The sequence below is a fragment of the Biomphalaria glabrata genome, chromosome 6 (assembly GCF_947242115.1).
Source record: "Biomphalaria glabrata chromosome 6, xgBioGlab47.1, whole genome shotgun sequence".
Taxonomy (NCBI): Eukaryota; Metazoa; Mollusca; class Gastropoda; family Planorbidae; genus Biomphalaria; species Biomphalaria glabrata.
The window spans coordinates 37,464,282-37,479,297 of NC_074716.1; the positions used below are offsets into that span (position 1 = coordinate 37,464,282).

At 38.0% G+C, this 15,016-nt stretch overlaps 1 protein-coding gene across 1 annotated transcript in view; it reads right to left on the bottom strand.

Moving 5' to 3' along the window:
• LOC106079679 (lactase/phlorizin hydrolase-like) overlaps positions 1-15,016 on the bottom strand; it is a 62,684-nt gene that overhangs the window by 28,692 nt on the left and 18,976 nt on the right. The window contains exons 5-11 of the mRNA XM_056031539.1: positions 14,677-14,913; positions 14,316-14,445; positions 11,156-11,358; positions 6,882-7,094; positions 4,352-4,456; positions 3,454-3,581; positions 2,256-2,377 (exon numbers count right to left, since the gene is read on the bottom strand). Of these exons, the coding sequence (XP_055887514.1) occupies positions 2,256-2,377; positions 3,454-3,581; positions 4,352-4,456; positions 6,882-7,094; positions 11,156-11,358; positions 14,316-14,445; positions 14,677-14,913 (1,138 nt within the window). The remainder of the gene's footprint in view (positions 1-2,255; positions 2,378-3,453; positions 3,582-4,351; positions 4,457-6,881; positions 7,095-11,155; positions 11,359-14,315; positions 14,446-14,676; positions 14,914-15,016) is intronic.

Here is a 15,016-nt window from a genome sequence, read left to right on the forward strand (position 1 = left end):
ATGCCCCAACTCTTCATTGTATTTGTCACTTTTTTCGACTTTCATCTATTTCCACAGTCATGACTTGATAGGGGCCTGAACTAAGGACATAGTTACTACAGTATTTTGGGTCTCGCTTTAGTCTCCCACTATTTCACCAAATTAACATGTGACACAAGTGGGTGGCGTTGGAAAAACGGAAACACTTCGTGACTAACATCATGACTAACTTCGTGACTAACTTCGTGACTAACTTCGTGACTAACTTCGTGACTAACTTCGTGATTAACTTCGTGACTAACTTCGTGACGAACTTCGTGACTAACTTCGTGGCTAACTTCGTGACTAACTTCTTTGCTAACTTCGTGACTAACTTCGTGACTAACTTCTTTGCTAAATTCGTGACTAACTTCGTGACTAACTTCTTTGCTAACTTCGTGACTAACTTCTTTGCTTACTTCGTGACTAACTTCGTGGCTAACCTCGTGGCTAACTTCGTGACGAACTTCGTGACTAACTTCGTGGCTAACTTCGTGACTAACTTCTTTGCTAACTTCGTGACTAACTTCGTGACTAACTTCTTTGCTAACTTCGTGACTAACTTCGTGACTAACTTCTTTGCTAACTTCGTGACTAACTTCGTGACTAACTTCTTTGCTAACTTCGTGACTAACTTCGTGGCTAACCTCGTGGCTAACTTCGTGACTAACTTCGTGACTAACTTCTTTGCTAACTTCGTGACTAACTTCTTGGCTAGCCTCGTGACTAACTTTGTGACTAACGTTGTGACTAACTTCGTGACTAACTTCGTGACTAACCTCGTGACTAACTTCGTGACTAACTTTGTGACTAACTTCGTGACTAACTTCTTGGCTAGCCTCGTGACTAACTTCGTGACTAACCTCGTGGCTAACTTCGTAACTAACTTCTTTGCTAACTTCGTGACTAACTTCTTTGCTAACTTCGTGACTAACTTCTTTGCTAACTTCGTGACTAGCTTCTTGGCTAGCCTCGTGACTAACCTCGTGGCTAACCTCGTGGCTAACTTCGTGACTAACTTTTTTGCTAACTTCGTGGCTAACCTCGTGGCTAACTTCGTGACTAACTTCGTGACTAACTTCTTTGCTAACTTCGTGACTAACTTCTTGGCTAGCCTCGTGACTAACTTTGTGACTAGCTTTGTGACTAACTTCGTGACTAACTTTGTGACTAACTTCATGACTAACTTCGTGACTAACCTCGTGACTAACTTCTTGGCTAGCCTCGTGACTAACTTCGTGGCTAACCTCGTGGCTAACTTCGTAACTAACTTCTTTGCTAACTTCGTGACTAACTTCTTTGCTAACTTCGTGACTAACTTCTTGGCTAGCCTCGTGACTAACCTCGTGGCTAACCTCGTGGCTAACTTCGTGACTAACTTTTTTGCTAACTTCGTGACTAACTTCGTGACTAACTTCGTGACTAACTTTATGACTAACTTCGTGACTAACTTCGTGACTAACTTCGTGGCTAACCTCGTGGCTAACCTCGTGGCTAACTTCTTGGCTAACTTCGTGACTAACTTCGTAACTAACTTCGTGGCTAACCTCGTGGCTAACTTCTTGGCTAGCCTCGTGACTAACTTCGTGACTAACCTCGTGACTAACTTCGTGGCCAACCTCGTGGCTAACTTCGTAACTAACTTCGTGACTAACTTCGTGGCTAACCTCGTGGCTAACTTCGTAACTAACTTCGTGACTAACTTCTTGGCTAGCCTCGTGACTAACCTCGTGACTAACTTCGTGACTAACTTTGTGACTAACTTCGTGACTAACTTCATGGCTAACCAGGACAAATCTTGAAACATTTTCATCTATTAGAGCTGTAAAAAGACTCTGGCTTGTAGGAGAACTAATGGGATGTAGCGATTAGACAGAAGTGAAGTTCAGTTTTAATTATTGAACTAGCTTTACGGACTAGACTCTGACACTCCTAGTACAGTGTAACACCACCTGAGACTGGGTTATGTCTCCTGGGACAGTACAAGTAGATTTTTTCTAACAACACGTTATGTATATCTATCTATCTATCTATCTATCTATCTATCTATCTATCTATCTATCTATCTATCTATAGGGTCAGTAGCAACTATGGGTCAAATCATAGAAATGAAATGAATGTCTGGGCATTAGCTATGGTCGGAACACATGCCCACACAGCTGTTATCCCCTCTAAAGATATATTGTTACAATCGTATCCTGTGTCAACTCTTAAAAGGAATGAAAGTGTCTACTAACTTTCTGGCCAACAAAGCATTGATAATATTGTTGTAATAGTCCACTCCCTTCTGGTTATAACTTCCTGCAGTACCATCAGGAAGTATGCGGCTCCAAGATAAAGACAAATGGTAGAAATTTACCTGTCAAAACACAATGAGATTTCTTATTGCAAACAAGAAAATATTTTTTAAATACTAAAAAAAAAGGTCAATATTGAGTGAAATGGCATCAGTTATCTAATATATATAAATAAATATAATTGAATGTAAGGTATATGTATGTATGTATGTATCGCATAGAATATTCTAGTTTGGTGATAGACATAGAGATATAGACAATGTTGATGTATTAATTTCACTTTTTAATGAATATATTGGTGAATACCCTATGACGTAGTGTTGAATATAAAGATTGTCTTAACCTCATGGCCAAATTTAATTGTAAAAGATTATTTTTAGAAATATTGTAACGAAGAAACCAGACTGTGTGACCTATTAGCCACTATTTTTTCCCAAATGTATAGGCAAATCTTTAGAGCCGTTTTTTTTTTTAGATCACTGTCCTTCCACATAGGTATTTGTTTTTTTACTCTTTTACACAAAAAAGAATTTACAAAATTAATAAGTAGAAAATAATAAGTAGATTTACAGACAGACAGACAGACAGACAGACGGAAATGCTATTGCATTATTTCTCATCTCTAAAGACTAAAGATCATTACTTTTCTAAGACAAAAAAGATTTTCCTAGATTCGGTGCGACTTCCCATACAGCTTGAAACAAAGTTACGCACATAGCAATCTATATATATATAGGTCTGTGATCTGATCGTTATCGGGTAAGAATTTGTTTCCGTCTTCTTGTTGAGGTATATTATATATAGGTCTGTGATTTAGATCTAGTCGTTTTAAAATGGTTCCAACTTACCCATTAGCATTAACTACAATCTATTGAACGAAAGTTACGCACTAAAAAAGCGTGTTTTATACTTTAAAATGTCGGTTGTTACATTCAATAGTTATTTGCGATTACGAATAAAATTATTTTTTTGGTAAATTCAACCGCTGCGATTTCGTTCTTGGAAATGGTTTAGTTGTTCTAGAGTTCAATTAAGTCAGAATAGGTTTAATTTTTTAATTTTATTGTATTTATATATATGAATAGATGAATTGATAGATAGTAGATCTTATAAAACCAAACAAAAGTTGAGCCCTCACCCCAAGTTCACTTAAAATCCTAACATCTTCCTCGTATAAATGATAACTGTCACAAGTCACATCACCAGTCACTTTGCCAAGTAAGCGACCTTTATGAGCAAATTTGTCCCAGATACTTGGACCTTTACCTGCAGATGAAATGTAAAAATGTGAATGTCCAGTGGACAAATGACAAACATACAACCTACGCAACATGAATGTCCAGTGGACAAATGACAAACATACAACCTACGCAACATAAATGTCCAGTGGACAAATGACAAACATACAACCTACGCAACATGAATGTTCAGTGGATAAATGACAAACATACAACCTACGCAACATGAATGTCCAGTGGACAAATGACAAACATACAACCTACGCAACATAAATGTCCAGTGGACAAATGACAAACATACAACCTACGCAACATGAATATTCAGTGGATAAATGACAAACATACAACCTACGCAACATGAATGTCCAGTGGACAAATGACAAACATACAACCTACGCAACATGAATGTCCAGTGGACAAATGACAAACATACAACCTACGCAACATGAATGTCAAGTGGACAAATGACAAACATACAACCTACGCAACATGAACAAATCACTTTCTTACATCTGATTCTAGAAGCTAAAACTCTTTCATTTTGTCTTATTTTTCAGTTGGCCTTTGATTTGTATTCTCATTTAATAATTAAGTTTTAGTATAAAATAACAGCTTGTATGTAGGATTTTCAAAAAAACAAACAAACAGACTCGCTTTTAGAAGACCAACATTTTGAGCGAAGGTGAATTCAAATGTTCTATAGAGCTTTTACTTTTAAGACAGGAAACAAAATCAGAACAAAACCAATTGTGGCGAACATTTTTGTGGAAGTTTATATGTAAAAAAAAAATTGTGTACCATCTTCATTCCAACCTCCTTCGATCTGATAGGCAGATGTAGCTACGCCCCATTCAAAATGATCTGGAAACTTCCCATAGTAAAACTCATCTCTGTCTTGTGCGTCTGACATGGAAACAAGAGTAGATTTCATTTTGTGTATACAATCAGGTTCATGGAGCTGAAGTATATGTTTATACAGAGAGCAGTAGTAAAGGTAAGACAAATGCAGACATTGCTTTAACCATTACGCTCGGTATTAAATTATCGACATACATATTGTTATAACTCAAGTGGTGATTATGAGTGATTGTGTGTTTAGCCAGATGACACAAATTACACAGGCCAACACTAACAAGCGGTCAACCATGACGAGTGAGGCCGACGGCGTTTCGGGAAAAATCTATGTTACAAATCAAACCTGAGATCAAATCCAATGGACCTCAATCACCAATCGTAATTAAACAACATATAGCCACGTGATAATATTGTTATAACCCCGCCATGCGCACCGCCATTCAAGATAGTGCAGTAGGTGCGCACAGCTAGAAACCAGACAGAAAAGGATGTTGACAATAGGAAAAGGAAGAACGATTTCCGCCCAAGGAGAGAGCCATTATGGAAAGACTGTGCTAAGAGAAGATGTTGTTTTGTGTACCTGTGATGTCCTGTAAATAAACATCTATGTCTCGTTGAGTTGTCTCCCTTAAGTTATAATAATAATAATAACTATCACGTGACATCCTTTATGGATTGCGTAATTTGTATAGAGAATCACGTGGCTAAATGTTGTTTGTTTACGATTGTTGAATGAAGTCTATTGGAAGGGCTAATCCTCCCGTAGAGCCTTGACAAGAAACTCTGCTGTTTCACGTAGTGCTTCATAGCTCCCAAACAGGTCAAGTGACTCTGCAGACATATTTCCCCGCAGCCCTCGGAGTTGCGAACACTCTTGCAAGATGTGCGCCACTGTTTTTCCACCGACTCTTCACAGTGTCGGTATCGGGTATCAAAATTGGGACGAAACTGGGCAAAATTAGCACCAACAGGGCAGTGCCCCGTCCTACACTGCGCAATTATCGATTGTTCCGGCCTTCTGAGCCTAAAATATGGATCGTCGCGGTCCGGGTGACGCAAATGCTGCCAGACTCCACGGCTTACTTGGAAGATTTCCAGGATCCCAGAATTTCAACCACAACGGCGCCGAGTGCCTCTTCTAGCAAAGGTGACTTTCCCCCCAAGCCAGCCATGGCTTGGAGGCAGTAGCTCGATTTGGTAACCATTACAACAAAAGTCGCAACGGTTTCTTTTTTACGTAGTTTTTCCCTATGTGGCGTAGTGCCATTGTAATGGCCGTAATTTCGGCCCTTAAGTGGTCCTTAAGTACAGACCCATCTGTATAACAATAGATGGCATCGGATGGGTCTGTTGTTTTTAGTGTGTTTAATGCCATCTTTTTTAAAATGTCCGGTGCCGGTACTCAGGAATGGATTGACACACTTTTAACTACTAATAAATTAATACTACACCTTTAAATACAAGAAAAACACACATACATATATATATATATATATATATATATATATATATAGGCTATATATATATATATATATATATATATATATATATATATATATATATATATATAGGCTATATATATATATATGTATATTTATTTATTTATTTACTTATTCATTTATTTATAAGGCCGTCACCAACTATTGTGGGTTCCTGTGCTAAACGGTAAGGATAAGTTTAATGTTAAAATTAAGATTTTGTATTAGAAAAAACATTTGTCTTTGCAAAAAATTTTATTAAATGAAGGCTGACAACGTCTTTTTTTTATCACGATTAAAATTGGCAAATGAAAAGTTAAAATTTTGTCTATTTTTCAGGAGATTTTTTTCAGTTTTCAGGAGATTTTAATAATTTTAGGAGATTTCCAGGACTTTTTCATATATTTTGCAATTACAGGAGATTTTCAGACATCCACATGCTCAATGTGGTATTTGAATTCTTTGGACGTACATACCGCAATACTATGCTAGCACATAACCTAACGTTAATGTTTGAGTAAAGGCAATGAGCGGCTGCTGTTCTATGACTCCCTGAAAGTGCAAGAATTGATGACATGGTGCCCACACTTTGTCATCAGTGCACATTTAAGGATAAAACGCTCTTGCACAAGATTGAGCAGATCAATCCATCCATTTTCTCTAGTTGTTTCTCAACTTTCCTTTTTTTTTTAAGGACCTTGACAGAGCTCCGAGAGACCAAACATTCCACACAACACTAGTACGTAGATCTAAAGCTACATCTTAAATATTTATCAAGATTTGTTTTCTTTTTAGCTCTGTTTTATGTCTGTTTAGTTTCTCACTTTAACAGCGCTTTATAATTTATATGTAATAATCATTAATACTATTATTATTATAAAGCAATGAAAGCAGTGTAAAAATAAAATACTAAAACACAGTGTTGTGTACAAGATTTATAATACAGAGAATGTGTAGAGATCTAGTTAACAAGATAGATGATCTCGAGAACTTACAGGCTCTGTAAGAGATGAGATCCTCTGTAAGTCCTCTATGGGCAATTAAGGATCGATAGAACTCTACAGATGATCTAGGATAACGAGGTCGATCGTCCCGATCAAAATCGACATAATACAAGCCAGATTTGCTTTTATAACCTTTCTCCCAGTCAAAGCCGTCCATAAGTGACCACAAGAAGTAACCTCGCACTTCACTACCACACTTGATAGCTGGAACAGAAACAAATGATTTATTTCAGAAGTTAAATTGTATGCACGATTCTATTGAAAGTAAAGTAATTAGTGGCAATAACAAGACTGTTTCAAAAGTATGAACAAATCAATGTCTAGGTATAAAGTTTAACTGATATTGTAAATTTTACTAACACAACATACAAACTATAATTTTTTTTGCACCCACCTATGGAAATACGCATACATGGCCCATGAATAATAGAAGCCCTAAAGAGTAAAATGCCTTTGCACTGTTCTTCTAATAAAACGTTGCATCATTCAGGGGAACATGTAACTGATTGTAACATGTAACAGATTGTAACATGTAACTGATTGTTGATCTTTGGAAAAGGGGAGGGTCAATGGCTGGCTAATCTTTCACTCATGACATTTGATCAATTGTTAAGTGTCTAGAAATCAGATACACTAATAATGAATAATGAATAAAACAAAAACTGCTTATTGAATCTTATTTAAAAAAAAAAACAAAAAAAAAACAACAGATAATTACTTTTATACAAATTGCATTGTTTCTTTTTTTTTAAATTAGAAATAAAGGCATTCAGTAAATTTTTATTGTCTCTTACAATAGTAAATACATTAATAAGTAGTCTGTATATTAAAACGACTTTCTCTGTCAGGCTCTCTACAAAGACAGAACACGTGACTATAGCATGCGTGAATGACATGAATAGTGTTCAGAACACAATATCTTTCCTAAAGGGTCTGATCGCTCGCCTAGCGCTGGCCTTTGTTATCTCTGTCAACTGAATACACACGATTAGCCCTGCTACCTGTTTCGTTTGGAGAGCAGAGTTAATGCCTCTTAACTCTGCAGTTGTTGAGTTGGTTAAATAGAACATTTGATGTCACTAAGTCTGACTAAAGTTGTTGAGTTGGTTAAATAGAACATGCGATGTCACTAAGTCTGACTGCAGTTGTTGAGTTGGTTAAATAGAACATTTGATGTCACTAAGTCTGACTGCTGTTGTTGAGTTGGTTAAATAGAACATTTGATGTCACTAAGTCTGACTGCAGTTATTGGTTTCAGAAAACAGATGATGCTATTTATGATTTAGTTGATGCCATTTAGTCTGACTGCAGCTATTGGTTGGACAGAAGAGTTGATGCCATTTAGTCTGACTGCAGCTCTTGGTTGGACAGAAGAGTTGATGCCATTTAGTCTGACTGCAGCTCTTGGTTGGACAGAAGAGTTGATGCCATTTAGTCTGACTGCAGCTCTTGGTTGGACAGAAGAGTTGATGCCATTTAGTCTGACTGCAGCTCTTGGTTGGACAGAAGAGTTGATGCCATTTAGTCTGACTGCAGCTCTTGGTTGGACAGAAGAGTTGATGCCATTTAGTCTGACTGCAGCTCTTGGTTGGACAGAAGAGTTGATGCCATTTAGTCTGACTGCAGCTCTTGGTTGGACAGAAGAGTTGATGCCATTTAGTCTGACTGCAGCTCTTGGTTGGACAGAAGAGTTGATGCCATTTAGTCTGACTGCAGCTCTTGGTTGGACAGAAGAGTTGATGCCATTTAGTCTGACTGCAGCTCTTGGTTGGACAGAAGAGTTGATGCCATTTAGTCTGACTGCAGCTCTTGGTTGGACAGAAGAGTTGATGCCATTTAGTCTGACTGCAGCTCTTTGTGGGAGAGAAGAGTTGATGCCATTTAGTCTGACTGCAGCTCTTGGTTGGACAGAAGAGTTGATGCCATTTAGTCTGACTGCAGCTCTTGGTTGGACAGAAGAGTTGATGCCATTTAGTCTGACTGCAGCTCTTGGTTGGACAGAAGAGTTGATGCAATTTAGTCTGACTGCAGCTCTTGGTTGGAGAGAAGAGTTGATGCCATTTAGTCTGACTGCAGCTCTTGGTGGGAGAGAAGAGTTGATGCCATTTAGTCTGACTGCAGCTCTTGGTTGGAGAGAAGAGTTGATGCCATTTAGTCTGACTGCAGCTCTTGGTGGAAGAGAAGAGTTGATGCCATTTAGTCTGACTGCAGTTGTTTAGCGACATACTTGTTCATGTAACCCATTTGTCTAATGCACACATAGCTAGATCTGAGTCGCACAATGTTATAATGGTAAGCACTTTGTTTGTAGCCTTTTAATATATTGTTATAAACCTGGTGGTGGCACAGATGGGGGTAGTGGTGTGAGTGTAGTCAGCCGACGCAAATCGCCCCAGGCCAGCACTAGACGAGCGGTCAACCCTGACGAGTTACGACGGTCAGCCGAGTCGAGTGTCAACAGGACGGTTCGGAAAGGATCGCCGTCGTGAACAGAGCTCAGGAGCGTCATGAGAGTTGTAGTCATCTGAACACCTAGAAACGTCCGGTTCGAGAAGGCCAGTAAGGACCCTATATAAGAGCGGAGGTGTCGCAGTCAAGACGGTTCAGAAAGGAGGTTCACGACAAGAGTTCAGAACACGGTCGACAACAGCACAGTTCAACGATGTGGTTCTGTATGGAGCATTACGACGGTTCAGTGCGGAGTACTGTAAAGTACAGTTGAGACGACTGGCGTCTTGATCTTGGTATGTGATCGAGTCCGACACAACGAGCCCAGTGTGTGAAGTCAGTCCTGAAATGTTGAACCCAGTGCAAGCCCGGAACGAGACGGAGAGGCCAGTGCAAGAGTTGATACGGCGGAACGGTGTTATCGGAAAGATAATTGTACAGTGTACATGTGCCAATTGTATAGTATTGGCTGTTATTTTATTGACATTAAAGTGTTACGTTACTTTGGAGCCCTGAATTGTAAGTTCTTTAAGTTGGTGGTGTATGGTGCAGTTTGCAGAGAGCCTGGATAGTGAGATTCGTAACAATATGTTCAAATGTTTTTATTTCAACTTTAAAGTTGTTCTTTTCAAAACTCTCTTTAATAAATTTTTTAAATTCATTTTTAAAATCTGTTTCTGTGATTCTTCATTTCTTGAACTGTTTGGCCCAATTATTGAAATGAGTGTTTTTCTTCACATTTTTTGGCCATTTAACTGTATGCAATATCTCGTATTATTTCTACCACAAAATACTGGCTTGCTTTTTTAGCACTGATTTCCATGCAAACTGCTCTAGGTGCAGCATCCAGTTTGGGAGTGAGATTTAGTACCTGGTTTGCATTTTGTCCAAAAAGTCTTTATCATCTTGAAACCAGAGATAGGAGTTTATATCTAGGAATACAGTTTGAAATACCAGGCTAGAAAGTTTGGATCAAGCACTTATCTTTATAGAAACTAGAACTGAAAGTGTCCGAAAGTTCTCGAAACTACTGTGCAAAACAAAACTACACGTGCATAAAAGATAAAAGTGATCGACAGATAATGTATTGATCTAATTCATGTTCACTCTACCTAAGTAGAATCAGGTTTTCAATATAAGCATAAAATAAAATAAAAACTAAAAGACAACAATCTGTGATGAAAGAAAATAAAAGTTTTAAATAACAAGATGCGAAATAATTATTGAACTCTTTCTTGACGAAATAAAAAGAAACATATCATATTGCATTCCAGAATTACAGCTCTGCATTTTGTTACAAAGATGTATCGATTTGGTGTGTATCTACAGTTCAATCTATTTGTACAAGTGAATCTCTTTTGTCATAGTATGTGTTTTAACTGTTTCATATCTACTGCAACTGACAATGTCCTATGTTTTAATTTTCATTGCTGCATGTTACAGTTACTCGACCTGTTAAGTCTCTAAATGGAAAGACAATTGTTTTAACATTTTTTATCTGCGTGAGTCGTACATACACACAGGTCAATGTGCAAAGATCAATGTGTGCAAGTCAATGTGTACATGTCAAGATGTACAAGTCAATGTATACAGGTCAAATTTAGACGACAATGTGTACAAGTCAATATGTACAAGACAATGTGTAATGGTCAATTCAATGTGTAAAAGTCAATGTGTAAAAGTCAATGTGTACAAGACAATATGTGATGGTCACTGTGTACAAGTCAATGTGCACAAGACAATGTGCAATGGTCACTTCGATATGTAAAAGACAAAGTGTAATGGTCAATTGTACAGACTTGTACTCATCAGTTTACCTTGTAAGACACTGTTGGTATAATCACGGATGTATTCAATTCTGTGCTGGTCTTTCAGAGTACCACATGTGTCCAGACCATTCTGCGTGACGTAGATGACAGGTCTGTCATAGGAAGAGGTCACATATTTCAACAACTCTTCCAGTCCAAAACCAGTTAGTCTCCGGTCGCTCTCGTGGTTTAACTCAGGTCTGTACTCTAGCCTGGGCAGTTGAAAGAATGTTTATGTATGTTTTACCTTTCAAATTCATTGAGTGTGGCAATGTCTACACCAGGCATGTCAAACTCATTAAGGTGTATAGGCCACATAGAAAACTTACTACGACCTGAGGGGCCGCAGCAAAAAAAAAATCAGTTGCAAAACAGCCTACTAGTTTTTTTTTTGTAAATTAGAAATAATGCAATAGAATGCAATAATAATGGCATACCTGCCCTTAGTTAAATTTGTAGTACTATTGGCTAATTAAAAAACACTTTGATTACGCATTATTTTGTTTGTCCTGATGCTTGACATCTTTTCTGGGATACCATTTTATTAATGTCAGGTTGAAATTTGTTTGCCACTGACGCTTTTATCACAGATGGCAAATTTTGATCAGATAATCTCGAACGGTGAGATGTTTTTGTAGCTTTTATTATGGAAAAGAACTGCTCATAGAGACCAGTGCATGCAAACATAGCAAGAATTTTGGCTGCAAGTTTCCGCAATTCAACATACTGTTCAGGGTAAATAACTGTACAATTTTGGCACAGCCATTTCAATGTACTTCGATTTCAACTAAGAATCTGACTGCTATTCTATCAGCTCTAGTTGCACATTTCCAGCAGCATTTTCAGAATCAAATGAGAATGGAGATTCAAAACACGAAAATTCTTGCTCTTAGTCACGAAAACGGTCATTGAAAGAATCTACTAACGATTCTAGATGTAAGACATATTCACCAAATGTCGCAACCCTATTTACTCTTTTTATTTCCTGTCACGTTGAGAAGTGAACAAGATTTTCACTTCATATTTGGTTTATCCACAGTCGTAATTTTGATTGAAAGCATTTTACATGATTACACGCAGTTGTGACAATTTTGTGTTTACTTTGAAGTTTCAAATTCACGTCTTGCAGGTGACCAGTGAAATCAACTGCTAATGCCAAATCCTGAACACTTTCGTCAGTTTGAAAATGTTCAACAGGTTCAACTTTCATGTTCAGAAACAATACGATTTCCTCAAGCAGTGCAAACAATCTCTTCAATATTATATGTCATGAGAGCCAGCGAACTTCTGTGTAGTAGGGAACACAATCAAATTCATGTCCAATGTCATCCAGAAACATTAAAAATTGGCGAGCATTAAAACCACGGGCACGAATAAAATTGAGAATGACTGAAAACGGTCTTACGACATGTTGAAACTGTAACTGCTGTGCGCAGAATGTTTCTTGGTGAATGATGCACTGAAAATGAGCAAATTTAAAATTATCATCAGTCTCTATTTTTGCAAGTAACTTTGCATCAAAACCATTTTATTTCATGGTTGGTGCGCCATACCTGGTTAGACTAGATAGCTTTACCAAAGATAAATTGTACTGCATTATCACCTCCTGTCATTTCTCAAAACATCCTCGCTTGTTGTGGTGTTATGCATAGAACAGAACTCAAGTAGTTCCTCGTGTATGTCAAAATTCCTGTCACAGGTCCTTATGAATATAACCAACTGTGCTACACCCTTTACATCAGTTGACTCATAGAGAGCCAATGAAAATAATTCAAAATCAGCTAATTTGTTCTTTAATTGTTCACGCAACCTGACTGACATGTCATTTATTCTATCTGTCACAGTGTCACTAGTTAACGCTATTTCTTTGAATGCTTTCACCTTTTCTGGACAAATTACTTCGGCTCTAACGACACACTCCTTCATAAAATCACATTTATTAAATGATTTGCAATGGCTTACAATGAAGTTTTACAAAATGTAGCTTGCTTTCACTGCAGACTCACCCTCATTGTTCAGTTTAACAAATACTATTTTTCAATTCAAGTAGCTTGTTGTCAAGACTCATTTTCTCTCTAATATATGTATGTGTCATGCTAAATGTACCCAAGTCCTGGGCAATACCATAATGACACATACAACGACAAAATAAGATTCAGAATGCCACTTTACCGACATATAACATGTTTAATTACATTATTAGCACTATAATACAGAAAAATAGTTAGAGTCTACACTTAGACTATATATATCCAAAAAAGTCCAACTGTCCTGGACTAGGAACAAAAAACACACTGCCTTATCATAAGTTACATTCTGTTCAACAAAACATCTCACCAAAATAAAAACAACCCAAAACAATAACAGTTTTGAAATCAACAACCTGAATTGCCCCCCTTCTCCTCTACAGTAAACAGGAGACCCAGGCTGACCAGAACTCAGTCCTGACACTTGTCATCTCTTGTTTTCCAGCGTAATAGTTTAACATTATTTGTATATTTTTTAGGTGGCCAAGGGGGCCGCATGCAAGGTGGTGGCGGGCCGCATGCGGCCCCCGAACACCCAGTTTGACATGCCTGGTCTACACGGTACAATTAACGACTACAAAGTGTAGAAAGACATGGCTACGTTCATACTGTTGGACAGACTTGGGCCATGACGGACTACAAAGTGTAGAAAGACATGGCTACGTTCATACTGTTGGACAGACTTACTTGGGCCATGACGGACTACAAAGTGTAGAAAGACATGGCTACGTTCATACTGTTGGACAGACTTACTTGGGCCATGACGGGTCTACAAAGTGTAGAAAGACATGGTTACGTTCATACTGTTGAACAGACTTACTTGGGCCATGATGGACTACAAAGTGTAGAAAGACATGGCTACGTTCATACTGTTGGACAGACTTACTTGGGCCATGACGGGTCTACAAAGACATGGCTACGTTCATACTGTTGGACAGACTTACTTGGGCCATGACGGACTACAAAGTGTAGAAAGACATGGCTACGTTCATACCGTTGGACAGACTTACTTGGGCCATGACGGACTACAAAGTGTACAAAGACATGGCTACGTTCATACTGTTGGACAGACTTACTTGGGCCATGACGGACTACAAAGTGTAGAAAGACATGGCTACGTTCATACTGTTGTATAGACTTACTTGGGCCATGACGGGTCTACACTCAGTACCAAATCTTGGTCGTTATAAAAGCCTGGTGAGGGGCTGGTATTAACTTGACCAGTGACCAATTTAGTTTTAAAATGACTGATACCTATGAAGTCAGTAGCACCTGTCCGATTAGAGAATGACAACTATTTTAAGTAACCAAGAAAAAAGTGAAACTTATTTGTGTTAAGCCAACTCAACAACTGCAGTCAGTCTTGTCATTGTTATCTAGAGTTCTATCAAATCTTTAATTTATTGAATGTAGAGATATCAAGAAACATTTCAAGAAAAATTATTTCTAATTGTCTATGTTTTCTTGTTAAGTGATTGAGCATGAATTGAACTGATTGTTTACCTATTAACTTAGCTTTGTCCTCAGATGTAAACTTGGGCAGCTTCTGGTGCCGATAGCCCAGCGTCTTTCTCTTATGTGCAATCCTCTGTTTCATTATGCGTGGATAGTCTCCACGGTACAGCGGCTCCAAAAACCACCCTACTCTAAATATCAAAGCTCTCCTAGCGGCATCGATGTCATCTTCATCCTCAGTACTAGCTACATACCAGTCAGAACTGATTGTTAGACCAACTTCTCCTAAAAAAATATTGCGTTTAATATTAAGTAAATTCTTTTGGGGGAAAAAGTCTGCACATTCTCCAAAATGTTATTTTGAAAGAAAATACATTTGGACCAATGG